Genomic DNA, 18144 nt, shown 5'->3' with positions numbered 1-18144 from the left:
TGCTTTCATTCAGATCGGTGCAACTACGAGAGTGTCCAAAACCAGCAAGGTGGAGGTCAGTGAGGACATTCGCGAGAGAGGCGTGGAGCTGGTGAGAGAAGAAGAGGCTGATTTCGTCGATATCCAAAACATCGAGACGTCATCTTTGAAGAAGCTAGTGTCAGTACGAGGAAAAGTTGTGTCAAAAAGTTTCTTAAAGATTGCATTAAAGTGTGCATGAAGTGGTTAATTCCACAGCAAAGACTAACTGAAATGTGTAATGTTTAGACAGGAATGCCTTGTGAGGCAGGCAGATTTACTTGGAAAATACCGATGAATTGATGAGTTTCTGAGAAAAGTGTTGAAAATTGGCATTTCTGTATCGTGAGTATTGATGTATCGCAATTATTTTTACACTAAGTTCTGTATCACTATTGCGATTATCGTTACATACTTAAATTTACATAGGTCTAACTAATTGATTTTGAACATGAAACTTGGATAATCTGGTTTCACGTGAACAGTTTTAGGCGAAAACTGGCATGTGAATTAAAGAGGACTTCACTTTGCGATAAAGACAGGTACACCCTGGCCTTGAACGTGAGACATCTGCTAAAACAGAAACATCCCTCATCTTGAGTGCGACATTTGTGCAGACAAATACACCCTGGCCTTGATGTGAAGCATCTGCTAAGACAGATACAATCCCTCATCTTGAATGTGACATTTGTGCAGACAGATATACTCCCCAGCCTTGATGCAAGACATCTAAGACAGATACAATCCCTCATCTTGAGTGTGACATTTGATGACGTATCCACCATCTAGAGTGTGGCATCTGCCAAGAAAGATACAAACAATCCAAGACACTGAATGTTATAACTTTGTCACCCTCTGTTTGTTTTACAGATATTTTCATGGGAAGACAGGATCAAGAGACAAGTCGGCTGAAGTCAGTGTGACTACCGAAGGTGACGAGCAGACTGGAGAGGAGTGGAACCCATCCCAGGCTGTGACAGTGCAGGTGAACTGAGGACAAGGCAGAGGGGGAACCTTCCAAGGATCTGCAAAGGACTCAATCAACATAATACTTACTTTAGTGGCAATGGCAGGAAACACTGAGAGAAATGAGGCGCCGATGATTTTTTAGTTTATAGTTGGTACAGATGCTGATACACAGTATGCGTATCAATGGGATAATGGTGAAATTTTAAATATAGAAAATCACATAGAATACTATCGAACATCTAGTTTCTGGCTATAAAGGTATTAGGCACCATGAAGCTACTCTAATTGGTGCTTAAAAGACACCCCAACAGAGATGCTTTTCATTCCGATCGGATCAACTACGAGAGTGTCCAAAACCAGCAAGGTGGAGGTCAGTGAGGACATTCGCGAGAGAGGCGTGGAGCTGGTGAGAGAAGAAGCGACTGATTTAGTCGATATCCGAAACATCGAGACGTCACCTTTGAAGAAGCTAGTGTCAGTACGAGGAAAAGTTGTGTTGGTAAGTTTTTTAAATTAAGATTGCATTAAACCGTGCATGAAGTGGTAAGTTCCACAGCAAAGACTTACTGAACATGTTTAGACAGAATGCCTGGTGAGGCAGGCGGATTTACTAGGAAAATACCGATGAATTGTTGAGTTTCTGAGAAAAGTGTTGAATATTGGTATTTCTGTATCGTGAGTATTGATGTATCGCAATTATTTTTACACTAAGTTCTGTATCACTATTGCGATTATCATTACATACTTAAATTTACATAGGTCTAACTATTGGGTTTGAACATGATACTTGGATAATCTGGTCTCACGTGAACAGTTTTAGGCAAAAACTGGCATGTCAATTAAAGAGGACTTCGCTTTGCGATAAAGACAGATACACTCTGGCCTTGATGTGAGACATCTGCCAAGACAGATACATCCCTCATCTTGAGTGTGACATTTGTGAAGAAAAATACACTTCCTGGCCTTGATGCGAGACATCTGCTAAGACAGATACAATCCCTCATCTTGAGTGTGCCATTTGATGACGTATCCACCATCTAGAGTGTGGCATCTGCCAAGAAAGATACAAACAATCCAAGACACTGAATGTTATAACTTTGTCATCCTCTGTTTGTCTTACAGATATTTTCATGGGAAGACAGGATCAAGAGACAAGTCGGCTGAAGTCAGTGTGACTACCAAAGGTGACGAGCAGACTGGAGAGGAGTGGAACCCCTCCCAGGCTGTGATGGTGCAGGTGACCTGAGGACAAGGCCGTGGGGGGAACCTTCCAAGGATCTGCAAAGGACTCAATCAACATAATACTTACTTTAGCGGCAATGGCAGGAAACCCTGAGAGAAATGAGGTGCCAATGGATTTTGAGTTTATAGTTGGTACAGACGCTGATACACAGTATGCGTATCAATGGGATAATGGTGAAATTTTAAATATAGAAAATCACAGAGAATACTATCAAGGGATGCCACGTGGACATTTTAAATATAGAAAATCACAGAGAATACTATCAACAGATGTTAGTATTTCTTGATACTTTAGAGAGATACTTTAAAAGGACCAGCGACATCTGCTGCCTTGAGTGTGACATATGCTAAGAAAGATACACACAACACTTTGAGTGGGACATCTGCTGCCTTGAGTGTGACATCTGCTAAGAAAGATACACACAATTTGAGTGTGACATCTGCTAAGACATATTGCCAAGACAGACTCCCTCACCTTGAGTGTGACATTTGTTAAGACGAATATACACAACCCAAGATACTGGATGCTATAACTTTTAGGTCTCTTGTGACCCTCTGTTTGTTTTACAGATATGTCATGGTTACTGTTCTACTCGACTGTCCAACCTGGTTCCTCCAATCAGAGTGTTTGAGAGAGAAACTCGGTTTTCTGCCTGCTCTCATCCATATGCAATACCTAGATAAAAGGACATTCCAAGTTTTTCCCCACATGCCGCATCTCTATGGAATTCCTTGCCTGGTGCTTGTTTCCCTCCAACCTATGATCTGTCCTGTTTCAAGAGGAATGTTAATTCCTACCTTCAGTTTTCCCGAGTACCTACTCTTGTAGTAATTTCTCTTGTAGCCCTGTACCTGGAGTGGCTTCTAGCCTTGTTCACGGCGAATATGCATTAAAAAAACCCCAGAAAGTGAGTCATTTTCATTTGCCAACAAATGACATAAAGAGATGAGAGGACTACAGTTGATGTTTCCCACTCCAGATTGACGAGTAGCAGAAGGTAAAGATCTATGGGGGTGCTTTTCAACATGGCATACTTCACTGCTAAGATGGAGAGACAAGTCAGCTGAAGTCAGTGTGACTATCGAAAATGACGAGCAGACTGGAGAGGAGTGGAACCCATCCCAGGCGGACAGTGGAATGTTTTGCTGAGTACCTAATGTTCTTTTAATTTCTCTCGTAGCCCTGTTCCTGGAGTCGCTTCTAGCCTTATTCAGGGCAAATACGTTCATGCCTTGTTTATGCATTTCAATGTTGTGGAGTACACACGACCTAACTGCATCTGCATGTTGACAAACCTGTAGCGTCTTTGCACGAGTACCAGGCCGGTAACTGCCTTATTGAGTTTGGCACCGTTGAGAAGTATTTGGGAACCAAGTCCACATCATTATTTTCAGTTACACCTATCACATATCAGCCTCTTACAAATGCTATAATTATAATAATAAGCCAGTTCGGTATCTCAATGACCCGAGGTCATTAGGGATAACATGCACACGCCGGTAGTTTACACGCAAGTGTCGTGCGCCCGCGTTCAGGTGCCTTTGAAACGTTCGATTATCCTGAATGACCCGTGGCCCATATCATTGTGCGCATGCGCAGTTGAAATAGCGAACTGGCTTATTGTAATGATATAGTGCCTTCCACACTATCAGCAATCTCAAAGCGCTTTACAATTATTCCCCCGTTCATCAGGCCACGAGACCACATGGCAGCCGATATCAGCGCACATTCGGTCCTCGACCCTCACTGGTACCCCATTATACTCCTGGGTGGAGAGAGGCAGTTGTAGTTAAGTGTCTTGCCCAAGGGCACAATCACCATTTTCCTAGCAGGGTTCGAACCCAGGCACCATTGTACATGAGTTAAACACCGTAACCACTGTACCATGGTATTCTATTGAAGACTTTGTTAATAGTTTCTTACCATAATAACACTTTATAAGAACAACATTCTCATCAAAGCAACAATAATACTGGACGATTATCACAGCACAAGGCACTTCTTTCAACCATTTAAACATGGACGAGCATTTTTCAGACGTCTGATTGGTGAATAAACTACTGAATAATTCATGACTACATCAGTGATTCATAAAAAATCGACTGATACTGGAATGCAGATTTGAGTTTGGGAAACCACAGATTGTGATTGGTTGGATGAGAGAATTATTCATGAGGTTGCCTCAGTATGCATCGTATACCTGCTGGCACTGGTCAGTGCCTAGCAACACTACCTCAGACCTGCAGAGATGGGCGCTCCTCAGACTGTGATTGGCTGGTTGAAGTGATGAATAATTCATGAGGTTACCTGAGAAGATGTCCCATTGGTGAAGACTTCCATCCGACAGTTTAGCCAGCAAGCTGTGCTTGTGTATAACAGCATCGGCGAGGCTGTTCAAAAACACGAAAAGCTGCACTTAGTCATCGTAAAGTTACTCTAAATAAACTGATGATCTCTTACCATTCAACCGTTCAACAGGGCCCAATTTCATGGCTCTGCTTACCGTTAGCGAAAAATCCCTGCTTAAAAATTCTGTGCTTATGGTAAACGTATTTCATGGGTTAGCGAGGAATGTTGGCTTCTGCGCATGCATACATCCTATAGCTAAGGATTCTGTGCTCACAGGGTTAGCACAGAATCTTTCTGCTAGCGTGGTTAGCACAACATGGTGATCGTAAGCGCGGAATTCTGTTGTTAGCAGAGCCATGAAATTGGGTCCAGTTATAAGAAAAGTTGTGCCAAGTATAGCAGAAAATTGTGCTAACTATAACCACTATTTCACGGCAAGGATGTGCTAAATGGTTGCACGCGCATGGAGATTTCTATTGTTACCTCACTGATTTAAGCAACTTTCTTTTCTTGCGGTAAGCGTGCCTTTTGCTGTGCTTACTGCTTACGGAAGCTCTGGTAGCAAACTCCCCCTCCAAAATCCACTCCAACATCCACTCCAACATCCACTACAAAATTGATAAAATCCACTATCAGTAGCATATCTAAGTACAGTGTTTACTGGCCTACCGGGCATGTGTGTGTTCAGTAGAAGGTTGATACTCTACCAATGTTGCCATCTTATCCGTCAGTGGGTTGAACACTATGGTAGCTCCGATAGGTTGGCTGCAATGCACTTCTTGCTCGCCGACGTCATCATGGAAGATTATGACGAGGAATAACAACCCCTTTAGAGAAACAAACACAGAAAATTGAACATTCAGCATAGGGGAAAAATGCTCAGCCCATTAAAGGGAAAATACAACATTTGCAAACATCAAAAAATAAAACTACCAAATCATTTTGAAATACCTTGCTGGACTGTTAGTGAATGACAGTGTAAAGCATCCTGTAAAATCATGGCACCTGGTATACTGTCATTTTCAAGAAAAGTGGTATTTTTGTATCAATTTCCAACGCTGATCGGCCGATCAGCGTTGGAAAAAACTGGCTTTTTTTTCAAATACTGGCCCCAGTTGACCATCGCACTTGTTTGCAATCGATTACACACCTATGAACGGGTACAAGCCAGCTAGACTGGTTCCCTGACCTTACAATTCCCCACTATATGTAAACTGCTCTGTTTCTTCTTAAATGGAGTCAGGGAACCAGACTACAGGAAAATGATTGTTTTTCTTGGTTTTTATAGCATTTTCGAACCCAAAACCTCAAAAAAGTCAGTGTAACTATATTTGCTATATATTTCCAACCCCCCAATTCCATCCATTTCTGAAAATTACAGCAAAAGCAAATGATGTATATTCCCTTTAAGCAGTGTTCTACTCTATGGTCTGTGCACAAGGAACCCCCCCCCTCCCAACAGTTGAGGGGGTACTCAGTTGTCCTCAAAGGGAGAGTTGGAGGAGACCACTGGCAGGGACATTCAAATGCATTGCTGATGGCAATGAAGACACTCACATAAAAACGCTACTGGTTTGTGGACATTCAGGATAAAATTGGTTGTGCGTATTTTACGCCATATGCACACAAACCAGAAAAGCAGGTGGTGTCTCCTCCCCTTCTCAAAATTTGTCAGAAAGCACCATCTATTGCTTGTGCACTGAGTCCATACTAAGGCCAAAAAAAAAAGGTCTCCGGTTTCTGGTATGCGCGCGCGTCGCCGTAGCCATGCGTGTCGGCAAAATGAAAAAGTTTTTTTTTCAATGAAAGATGATGTCTCAAAACCGCCAAATTCACTGGTTTGACTGGAATCCTGCTGCTGCACAATTTTAACGTGTTTTTAGATGGGGTTATGATCGAGAATAAGCTTTATGTGGCTTCTCTGGACTCCCATGTATTTGCACTAAGTCTAGTCGGGCACCATTTGCAGTCATCAGCCGACATTTGAGGCAAAAAAATCAGGTAAATAAAAAAAAAAAAGCCGCGTCGCCGCACCACTTTTTGGGCAAGCTCCATACCAGAAACCGGAGACTTATCTTTTTTGGCCTAAGCAAAGGTTGGTATTAAATCCCAATGGAAACTTTTACTCACTGATTCTGCTACTGCTTTCAGGCATGAAGCACGACTCCTGCCGTCAACGGACTTCATTGGGATGTCCTTTATCAGCTCTCCAGTCTTACAATTCCTGAAAACAAAGTGATAATAGATTATTCAATAGATTGCTTTTCAATGTTAGTAGGATTTTCAAACCGGGTCCAATTGTTACAGTCTATTTCAATATCAGAGCATTAGTATTAGAAGTATTTTTTATAAAGCTGTGAAAAAGAGGGTGTTTTGAGGGATCGTTTTTTTGGGGACACCCTGTATATTATTGTTAGTATACTCCAGTTCACTTTAATTTAACTTGGGAGTTTGAGTACGAATGATTTAGTATGAGCAACTCATATCCCATAATGTAGTATCATGCCGAAATATCCTGATATAACTCAGAAGCTTTGGCCAATGCTTCGACTGCATTTGCCAAAAAAATAAGATACTACTTGAAAATCACTGATGTAGATATTGCGGTGTTGAAGAGTTCCCCTCCTTACCAGCAAGAACTGAGCAGAGTGATTACTTACCAAAGCATTAAATCATTGTGTGCTGTTGTAGCCATTAGCATTCCATTTGTGCCTTCTACTTGTAACAGTGAGGTCAGGTATGTGTCCTTTCCAGTCCATAATTTCACTGTTTGCACATTTCTACACAAAAGAAAACAGTAGTAAGGAAAGATCACAAGGAAATTTATGTTTGCCATCACTAATATTCACCAGACTTGAAATGAGTTCACGTCGTGTGAATTTGCTGCGCGCAAACTTGACGTGACTTCACCAATTGGCATTCGCATTGGCATTCCAGTTTGCGCCGAGCATGAACAAGCCCTTTGACCAAGACAGAACATGGGAAAAAAGAGCTGTACAGAGAATCCTTATACCTTAAAACAGTAACTTTCTATAAATTTTATAAAATGGAATACATTTGTAAGGTTCCAAAAATGGTCTTTTCAATGTTATAGTTTTTACCTTGATTCAATGCAAGCATTGACCAGAAACAGTGCACTGCTCGTATCATCTTTGACAGCAACAGCAAATTCCTCCTCGTCAGTTACACAGAGTAGATACTGCACTGGACTCTCACAGGAATGGGACAGGTTCACATCCATCTGTTGCATTTCCTCAGTCACAGTATCATAGTTCAACATCCTAAAAATGAAGGAAAGATTTCCATATATGAAGTTCATTAATTTTCCTCTGTATTGACTAACAAGCCCCCAGATAGCAATTTCATGTCATCAAAGTCAATTGCAGCAGTGAAAATATACAAGCATTTTCTTAGAAAACACTTAGAATTTTTCAGTCCAATCTCATAGGGTTTGTACACAGGGTGTTGAGTGAACTTCGTATATGGAAATCTTTCCAAAATGAATTCCAAATATCAGAGGTATAGTCGAATCCATCACAAGTCCAGTCACAAGTAAATCACAAGTCCATTCACAAGTATAGTAACAAGTAACAGTGGATGAACGACAACAAAGGAATGCCGTTTGTCAAAGCTTATTTGAATAGCTTGTGAGTTTACTTGCAGGGACATTTGATGGACTGAGCTACTTCCTTCCCAAGTACGAAACTTCAGATAAATTGTTAAACCAACAAAGGGCAGAAATGTTAACCAATTGCTGAAATAGGTCAAACACTCACAGATTTGAAATCAACTTTCTCTTCAAGTTTCAGAGTATAATTCAATCAAACACTGGGTGTTTGAGGATTAATCAAAAGTTTGTCCACTAGACTCACCTGACACCACATGTACCAAAGATACCAGCAACCACCAATGACATCACGTCGTGTCTACTGCAAGGCATAAACCTGACACAAAGGAACTCCTCCTCCTAAAACCAAAATAGAAGGGATAAACTACATTAACAACCTGACTTGTTATTTTGACAGAAACATTTACCAGCTTTGTTCCAAGACATTAGTTCACCTGCGTCCACCTTTTGGGTATTCTCTGGCCATCTTGCTAAATTCAACAACAGCCAACAGCTACAGGTAGCACAAACTAGGGCTGTCCATTTTCGAATAATTCAGTATTCGATTACTTGAATGAATATTTGGATATTCAAGACCGTAGGTGGAAATGTGTGCTGCACAGTAAAAAGTTGCACAAAGAGTGTGCCAATTAGAAATGGATATGGGGCGCTTGAGTATTTTGCAATAAGTATTTTATAACTGTAAAAGGGTTTTAACCTGCTAAAAGAATGTGAACAATGAACCGCCGTCAAAAAAAGGTTGAGCCAGTCCGAGCGCATACAGCCTTATATCCCAATTTCATCAGGCTGTTAATAAGCTCATGGTTTTCAACAGAGCCTCTATTCATTTCACAGTGACCATAAGTAAAGCAAAGAACACGCACAGCAACATAAGCCAGCAGACTCTTCCCACTGTTGGATGTTGTTATGGTACAGACAAAAACGTTTACCTCAGGCAAGACCCAAGACTTCAGTATCTGCCACTCCTGTGTGTCTGAGCTGGTCCACCAGATAACCAGCGTATGCTGATGTAGGATGGCAAGGAGACTAACGTCCTGTCCATTCATGTGCATCCAACTACCTGTCACGTCTCGGACTGTGGGTAAGGCCTCCCATGGCAGATCATGCTGAGAATTATGAAAAAAAAAAAACATGTTATGTTTTGTACCACTTGATCGTATAGGCTCTGCCCTAAAAACTATTTAGTTATGGCATATTGCATGGATACTTTAATTTCCAAAAACAATTGCAGCTAAAAGGGAACATGTAATAGGATTTTTATGACTTAAATACATTTAAAACAGCTTTCTTGCCATGTAACTATTACTTTTCACCTCCTTTGTAGCAGTAAAAGGAAGAAATTGCAACATTTTAGTTTTTTATGTTAGAATTTCCATCTTCATGAGCCAAAGCGTGATGTCATTCAAGGCAGAACAGTAGTGTTTCCAAAGCTTTGTGTACAAATATATATCAAACTTTTCTTCACTTTCTTGGAGTAAGTTCCACTTTTTACTTGTTAATCATTTTAAACAGTTTATTTGGACAATGGTAGTGGCCAATATTTCTTCAAAACTTTTTCCGTAGGTAATTTTGAAGGACTAATTTTTGTACTGTTCTTATGCACTTTCGACAAAGAGAAGAAAAAAAAGAGTCTGAAAAATCTCATGCCTGTTTTCAACATAGAAGTTGCAAATATGCAGAAAGCCAAATATCACATCCAAAATATCGACAATAATTATCAAAGCTTCCATGAAAAACTAGAAGAAAGTACTTAAAACTAAAAACAAAAATTCCAGTAGGCCTATTGAAGTAAACGTCAGTTTACACTTTCAATTAACTTGATTCCAAGTGTTTTGAGCATACCTGTAAGCATCCAGCAAGGGCCAGTTCCTGTCTGCTACCTCTCCCACTCTCATCTGACGTCTCGTCGTCCTCCTCACCGGAGATTTGCACTACACACTGAGACATCGACATCGGCTCCTCCGCCCTCCCTGGAGGCGTTCCTGTGGCCACGCCCGCAAAGGGGGATATCTGTTTGATGTTGCCTCTTGGATCGACAGGGACGCGTTGGATTGCATTAGGCGGTGTGACGTTACCATCCACTGCATTCACGTCAACTGTTGAAGGCTCTGCTGCAGGATTTCTGCGAACTGTTTGTAGTCTGCTTGTACTTTTGGAAGTATCATCCTGACAAGAAGGTCCAGGCAAGGTTGGAGAAGCAGATAAAGAAGACTGCCTTACATTTCCACAAGAACTGCATTGATTGTTGACTTTGGAGCTTTGAGGAGGAGAAGTATTAGGCAGATGTGAGCCACAATTTTTTGGGCCAGACAGGGGGGAATTGTTGCATTTTGAAACATCGTCAATGGAAGCAGTTTTTGGCTTAATGTTTACATTTTCTTTGGACATGAGACCTTTGAGCTCATCTTCATTCTGACATCTTCGGGAGCCTGTTTTGTCTCGAGATGAAAGTGGCAGATCTCCAGGCCCAGTCACCTCATGCCCAACGCCTGGACTGCAAGTAGGGGACCATCCCGGGGTGCAGCCAGGATCGGGGAATGCCATGCCACGGTCTTCCTTGTTTTGTGTCGGTGAAAGTTGGCTCTCTAGAACGCCCCTGCCCTGAGGTTTTGCAGTTTGTCTCCCGACAATATCGCTACCTACATTCTTATAACGGCTTGCAGAAGAACCATCTTTGGCAGGATTTGCATTTCTAGAGGTAGCAATTTCCTTACACTGACTCATTCCTGATTGCAAGGCTTCTTTACTTGATGCTGTCATTTTGGAGGGAACAGTTGCTTCATCTTTGCCACTATCCATGGAACCTGGACTTGAAAAGTGGATAGGCGCTTCCATTGTTTCCAAACAATTCAGAGCCTTTGCGAGTGGCAGGGCTGAGCAGGACTCGCTATCTGAATTCTCTTGTTGAATAACTCCCTGGTGGTCAGTCTTCGCAACATCTTTGACCACAGGTACCAAGCAAGTGGACTGACTCTCCACAAGATGGTCTGGTATGCCTTCTAGTTGACCTTTGGAGTCTAAAGTACGTGATGAGATGTCTAAAGATGGGCCACGTTGCAATTTGACCATCTTCAATGCTCCGTAGTCCTCCTCTGGTAGCGCAAATTCAGTTTGAGGTAACTTGACATTTGCAACAGTCAGAAGCAGTTGGCCAGCAGGAAACTCACCAACTGATTTAACCACAGAGTCAGTTTGAATACTTGATTTTGCCTTGGTATCAGTCCACAACACAGACGTCGCACCACGTTTTCTCTGTAGTCTTTGGTTTCTTGAGGTCTTGGTTGGTTTCACGCTACCACTCACGTTTTTGTCAGTGCACTTCTGCGCTGACTGGCCAGGGTAAGCTTTCAACAGCGACTGTGATAACTGGGACTTCATAGAGTCTGAATCAGTCCTGGAAACAGATTCACTAGCTTCTGTCAGAGAATTTACACCTGATGGAAGAGTACCAGTCCCTTGTGACATGGAATCCTTATATGATCCAGAGATTCCAGTTGAAGAACCCTTTCCCTTAGCTCTCATTCTTGGGTCTTTATCCCAGTATCTCTGAGAGTCAGCTACGTCGAGGTTACTCTGACTCTGGGAGCACTGACTGGAAGTCATGCTCCTGGTGCGCCTGACGTAGTACTCCGCTGGATACATCATTCCCTCGATCCACGTGTGACTGCCTTCCTCCGTGCTCTGACACTCCACCACCTCCTTGAAGCTGATGTCGGCGGCAGTCAGCTCACGAGGCACCCTGGAACGCCTCCTGCTGTTCCCATTGGCTCTCCTGGTTCTAACCTTGGAGGAACTTTGACAAGAATTTGGGGACCGTTTCTGTTCATCTTTGGTCTTGCTGTTATCTCCCGAGAGTGATTGGGCATTGGCTGGATGCGATTGGTCACTTGGTCTCATTTTGTTCGGACCCAGAGAAGCAGATTTTGGCAAGTGGATGTCAGATTGAGGACTGTTCAGGTTGCCATTTCCACTTGGAATGACATTCCCTTGAAAACCACCAAGAACTGGTAAATCCCGAGGAGTTGTTGCAGGAGTGCAGTTTCTTTCACTTAAACTTTCGTCTAAGGGTTCTGTGAACTGGGATTCCGGAACAACCAATGTAACTTTCTCATCAAGCCGACTCATGTCTCTAGCCTTGCCATCAGAGAGCACTGACGATGATGATGCCCTGACAACATGTTCATTTTGAGAAATTTCAGCTGCTATTTTCTTGGACTGTTGCTTGTCCTGAACCTCGGAACTTCCAAGATGGCTATCTGTGTCCCCCACCCGAGCGTCAACAATGGGAGTCCTCGTGGATGCATTCTCTTTGGGAATGCTGAAAGAGACACTGCGTCGCTTTCTCTGCATCCGTTTTGTAGCCATTGTGGACTTGGAACCTTCATCCTTGTTGACTGCTACGTTAATAACTCGTTCTTCAGATGCTGTTCCTAAAAATATCAAACAAAATCAATACTTGCATTACTTGTAAAATGAATACAAATTATGAATTGTTGTGAGTGCAATAGTAAGAATAATTTCATGAGGTGACAGATGGAATGTTCCATTCCACGAGGCGAAGCCCGGCGAAATGGAACATTCCATCTGTCACCTCATGAAATCATTCTTTTACTAAGTAGGAGACCATGTCTGTCAAAATCCATCACTCAGTCTGCATTACGTAATGCTTCAGGACCGAATCCGTCGAAAACAACCAAAAACGTTGATGTGCACAAACTGCATTGATACCAATTCTGTCAAAATCCATCGCCAAAGTTCTCGTGGATTCTGATGGACTTGGTACAAGGCTTACAATAATTCCAAGCTGGACCAAATCCATCAGATACCACCAGCAGTGCTTCAGGCCTCCCGGGCCCAAGTCCATCATACGCCATCAAAATTTAGTCAAACTAGCAGGGCCATGTCTGCCATAATTCCAAAAAAAAAATGGATTTGATGGAATTTGTAAGGTTAGGGTTAAAAAAAAGTTATTGCAACTACCTACCAGTTTCTGAAGATGACAATTTTTCAGGTCTTCCAGTTACATCTCCATCACCACAGATTCTTCTACTTAGTCTATGTGTACATGAAGGGGATGCATCATTGCTAATGACATGGCTTTGCTCTGCAATGACTCGCTGCACATGGGATCGAGTTCTCTTGGCCTTCTCAGATTTCTGCAGTAAAAGATGGATCACAAGGGTCACATCACAAGAGATCACAAGGGATCATAAGCCATCTCAAGCCCATCACAAGTCATCAGTGTTGAAGTTGAGTTCCCAACAAGTCCTTTCGTTAGTAAAACACAAGTCCTTTCACAAGTCCAGTCACAAGTAACATGGGTGAACAATAACAAAGGAATGCCTCCGTTACAATTCATTTGAATAGCTTGTTACTTGACTTGTGACTGCGGACGATTTATGAGGACTTGCAATGACTTGTGATGGACTCGACCACTACACTGCAATTCATCCAGCTCCAATTCAACCCATAAGCTATTCAAACGAATGCTGACGAAGGCATTCTTATGTTATTGTTCATCCACTGTTACTTGTGACTAGACTTGTGAATTGACTTGTGATGTACTTGTGATACCAGATTTGTACCTCTAATGACAACACTGAAAAAGTCACCATCATCTCTGACAAAAGTTCCTTTGCGATTTTTCTGTCAAAACCAGATGCCTCTGGCCAAATCTTCAAATGGAAATAAGACCAAAAAATGATGTGGAAGCATTTTGTCATGTTCATCATTTTAAGTTTTTATCCTAAATAATGTAAAATATACTGTAAATGTTCATCACCATCATTCTGCATCTGATGTTCACTCATTTTAGCTGCGGGAAGCAGCTCAACAGATGCTAATGTCTCTCTGTGAGTTGGTTGGTTAGTAACAAACGTCGGCGACAGCCTTGGAATGTATCAAACGCCTCGTCCCTTAGGCCCTTAAGGGGTCTCCACTGACTACCTACCAATTTATGCAGTCCAGGAAAATTGGGTCACTAGGGTCAAAAAGCTGATGTTTGTACTGAAAACACTACTCCTTCCAGAAATTACATGGCGCAATCACGTCAGACATGCATGAACACACATGCATTGGACCGCAGCTTCCGAGATATTTTGAACTTGTGATTTGTATAGATCTCTCTCATAGGACGCCATCTTTGTAAGAAATTTACAACTGCGTATTCCATGCAATCAGGTATGTGTGCGCACAGTGGGCAAAATGTTCTAAACACGCGCACATGTTGCTTGAAATTTTTTTGAAATACAGCGCAGCCAATGCGCGTCACGAAAATGTGACTCCCACAATGCCGATGCACATGGCAATCTGTAAGAAGTGACATCATTTGTGAGAGACCTATATGTCCAAGAAACTGCAATGGCAATTAACTTTCCACCTTTGTGACACATCAATATTAAAATGTTCCTTATTCTTAAGGAAAGTCTGTTTATAAAAATAGTATTGTATCTCTTTTACAATATTTTTCTATACATGCCTTTTCGACCAGCTACCCAGAAGAATCTGGGTCTGCTCACAAAACACTTCACAAATAAACATTTTGCTACATGTTACTTGCTAGTGACATACCTGTACTTTGCGAAGAGTCTGGGCATATGCCTTCTTCATGTTCTCCAACTTTTGCCTCAGCTACGAATAGAAAAAGAAAAATACAATTAATGGAAATGAACACCTTCATGCATAACTAAACAGCTGGGATATTCAACTAATTCAAATTAACCCTAACTCCCTAGCATGATTTACTAGGAACCATACCCATCCTGGCACATTCCAACGCCATATGGGAAACTGCACACACATATTTCTGACTTTGATTCTGGAGGTGTGCCAACCCAATGTAAAAGACTGTCAGTTTAGGGGGACTGTACCCATCCTGACAGATTCCAACAAAACATGCCGTTGGGGTTTGATGGGTTGAGTTCTGTTAGGGTTAAAGATGTGTTAACTGCCTTAACTTAATTTTCAAATGTTTAACCTCCGTTTTTTTAAGCCAAAAGGCCATTTTTAAACACCTCAGGTGCTATGCGCCCCTCGGGTGTTAAAAAGGTCATATCCCACATCACAGCAGTCAACAATTGTTAAAGGATGTAAGTTACCTCAAGTTTGCTATTTGCTGTCGATGAATCGGCCATCTTGAGTTGTGCTGATACAGAGTGATGACAGTCTGTGCCACAACAAATTCTTCAAATTGATTTCACGTCCACCGCACAAGTCGTCGCATTTCTAACAGACTGTAAAATAAACAAATTTCAATCAAGTGGCGCATGCAATTCATGGCAATGTGACCCACAATACAGACATGACATTGACAGATGAAATCATAACCATGACTTTGTCTCGCATGTGTCTCACATTTTTGCACACAGCACCAATGTACAAAAAAATGTGGTTTCTGACACGGCCGCAAATGGCGAATAGCTGCAAATAGTTTGACGTCGGGATTTAATAAGGTGTGACTGGACACTCCAAATGCTGCCCCGCCTACAGTACACCTATCTGAATTCACATATGAGGCCGTACGCTAGAAATCTAGCACAAACTTAAGAAAAGCTTTCGCCGATGATTGAACCAAGGCGCTTGATCGGGTCCCACTGATTTGCATAAAATAGTGGCCGCATGAGGTCGCTGTTCACGCTGTATTTTTACATGCACTGCATAGCTTGCGAGGATCTATGCTGCCGATTGATTACCGCGTGCGCGCACGTATGGACGAATAACGTCAAGCGCCTTGACCAAGGCTAAAATTAACCATGTCAAAGTGCGAGTCGGAAATCTGGCCAAAATTCCTTTTCTAGAGATTTTATCGAAAAGATCTTTGTGCATCAACATGATCAAGAAGCTTACATTTTCCTTTTCAAAATGCACTTCGTCAGAAAAAAAACAGTATTGGAGACCAATTCAAAAGAGGTTGGTTTTTATTTGAAGCGATCCGGAACTAGGTCTAGGGAAAATCCGGTAATCCTTACTTTTAGGACACCTCTATTTTGTACGAGTTCAGTTCAAAACTGACTTTTGCAGATGACTGTCCAGTACCAAAGTGACTTTTGCAGGCTAAAGCAATCTTTTTTCTTCATATAAACTCAAGTTAGTTGTAATTTTGAAAGCACTTTCAAAGAAAATGTGACTTTCCTACCTTCTTTTGCAGTTCGCCATCTTGCTTTTTTAATATATATTTTCTGTTTGTCATTGTCGTCATTAACCCCTCTTTAATCAAAGCCCTGCCCTCTTTCTACAAAATCAAATCTGCTGATATTCAAGAGGTGTCACTGGCAAATGTTCAACAAATGTGCCAAAAAATATCAGAATGTCACTTTTTATTGTCATTTAGTCAGCTGTTTTGGTGAGTCTTTTAACCTTATATAGGAAAGGGGTCCTAAAGGTAAGGATTACCGAAAATCCGTAGGCCTAACTAGAATTTAGAAAAACGACTGTACGGCGACAACCGTTACATGGTTCCAACTTCATGACTTCTCGGGGATAAAGTCGAAAGTTTCCCCCTCTGTTATCGGTCATCAAAAGCGTCAATACCACTCCCATGTATACACAACTCTTGCGTTATAATCTTCAATCCCTTAGAAATTACCTGCCACTTTCGACGCAACACAATTCAAGGAAAATGAGAGCCAGACCAGATCAGTTCAGACCTACCAGTGTGTACCACTCCTAAAAAAGCCGCCATCGTATTAAACTTCTCAATCTAGGTCATACGTCACTGCATGCAGAGACAGCGCCCTCTATTGCTGCTCTGTTGCTTTTATTTGGGGGGGGGGGGGGGGATCGTATACCGCGCACTAAAATAAAGTTTCTGAATTGAAAATCCGCGGAGTTAGGAATATTCCTACCTCCATGGGAAATGAAAAGAAATTAAAGAAACCAACAAAAACACCTGGGACATTAAAAAGAAAATATCAAGAAATTTTCTTGAAAATAAAATAAATTTGCAGTAACCAGGTGTGGAGGGAGGGGGGGGGGGAGGGCCTTTCGAGTCGACTCGAAAACGCTTACAAAAGTAGGCCCATACAATATATACTAATGGATGATTGTTTCACAACTTGTCTTGCCGCCGATCTGCCGATGACTTTATTTACAAAATACATGTAAATCTGAACTAGCATATAGTACTAGCACGACTAGGCCCTTGTCTTGAAATTAAAACTGGACTGTATATTAAAACCAAGAAAATTCCTGGAAATTTTAAGGGCAAAACCCTGCTTGACGGCATGATTTAATTTTCGTAGTCATGGTAGAATTGAGATGGCTGAAACTAATATTTATAGCTGTTGAGTTGCGATGTACATGTTATGATCCTCTGTTTTAGTTTTAGTTTGACTTCCAAAGTTGAATTTAATGTACATGTATAGTTAAATAGATGTTCAAGCGGTTTGTTCTTGCACTTAAAGGGAATATACAACATTTGCAAACATCGAAAAATAAAACTACCAAGTTTTTACGAAATACCTTACTAGTATGTTGGTAAATGACAGTCTCAAGCATCTTGTAAAGTTATGGCACCTGGTGTGAAGTCATTTTCAAGAAAATGGTATTTTTGTAAACATTTCCAACGGTGGTCGGCCGACCAGCGTTGGAAACACCTAACTATTTTTCAGCTACTGCTCCAAATTTACCATTTTTTCAGTCCAAATTTTGTTTGCTATTGGTTACATGTTCATGAATGGGTGCAGGCCAGCTAGACTGGTTCCCTTGCCTTACAATTTTCCATCATCTATAAATTGATCCATATTATCTTTTGTGGAGTCAGGGAACCAGACTACTTGAACTTTTTTGTTTTTCTTGGTTTTTCCAACCTTTTCGAACACAAAACTTCGAAAATGTCAGTGTAACAATATTTGATCTATTATACTAACCTCTCAAATAGTTCATTTCTGAAAATTACAGCAAAAGCCAATGATGTACATTCCCTTTAAACCAAGAAAAT

At 41.5% G+C, this 18144-nt stretch overlaps 1 protein-coding gene across 1 annotated transcript; it reads right to left on the bottom strand.

Annotated features, from left to right (window-relative positions):
• Positions 1-4013: 4013 nt before the first annotated feature.
• On the bottom strand, positions 4014-16902 carry LOC119738120. The gene is made up of 12 exons (XM_038212861.1): positions 16867-16902; positions 15305-15439; positions 14778-14837; positions 13192-13363; positions 10050-12637; positions 9137-9313; positions 8452-8546; positions 7681-7860; positions 7240-7359; positions 6710-6803; positions 5249-5406; positions 4014-4620 (listed from the first exon to the last, which is right to left on the bottom strand). The coding sequence occupies exons 2-12, from the start codon at positions 15338-15340 to the stop codon at positions 4413-4415; spliced, it is 3888 nt and encodes a 1295-aa protein (XP_038068789.1). The 5' UTR covers positions 15341-15439; positions 16867-16902; the 3' UTR covers positions 4014-4412.
• Positions 16903-18144: the final 1242 nt, after the last annotated feature.

This window comes from Patiria miniata, unplaced genomic scaffold, assembly GCF_015706575.1.
Source record: "Patiria miniata isolate m_02_andy unplaced genomic scaffold, ASM1570657v1 HiC_scaffold_3, whole genome shotgun sequence".
Lineage (NCBI taxonomy): Eukaryota > Metazoa > Echinodermata > Asteroidea > Valvatida > Asterinidae > Patiria > Patiria miniata.
Note: the sequence above shows the minus strand (reverse complement) of the source record. Positions and strands in the feature narration are given on the sequence as shown.

Bases quoted from the DNA above. Each gene is read 5' to 3' on its own strand.
- LOC119738120 (XM_038212861.1), bottom strand. From the start codon at position 15,340: ATGGCCGATTCATCGACAGCAAATAGCAAACTTGAG. The intron at 9,314-10,049 runs GTATGCTCAAAA...CATAATTCTCAG, and splicing joins CCCTTGCTGGATGCTTACAG to CATGATCTGCCATGGGAGGC. The intron at 5,407-6,709 runs GTGAGTAAAAGT...GTTTCTCTAAAG, and splicing joins TGAAAGCAGTAGCAGAATCA to GGGTTGTTATTCCTCGTCAT.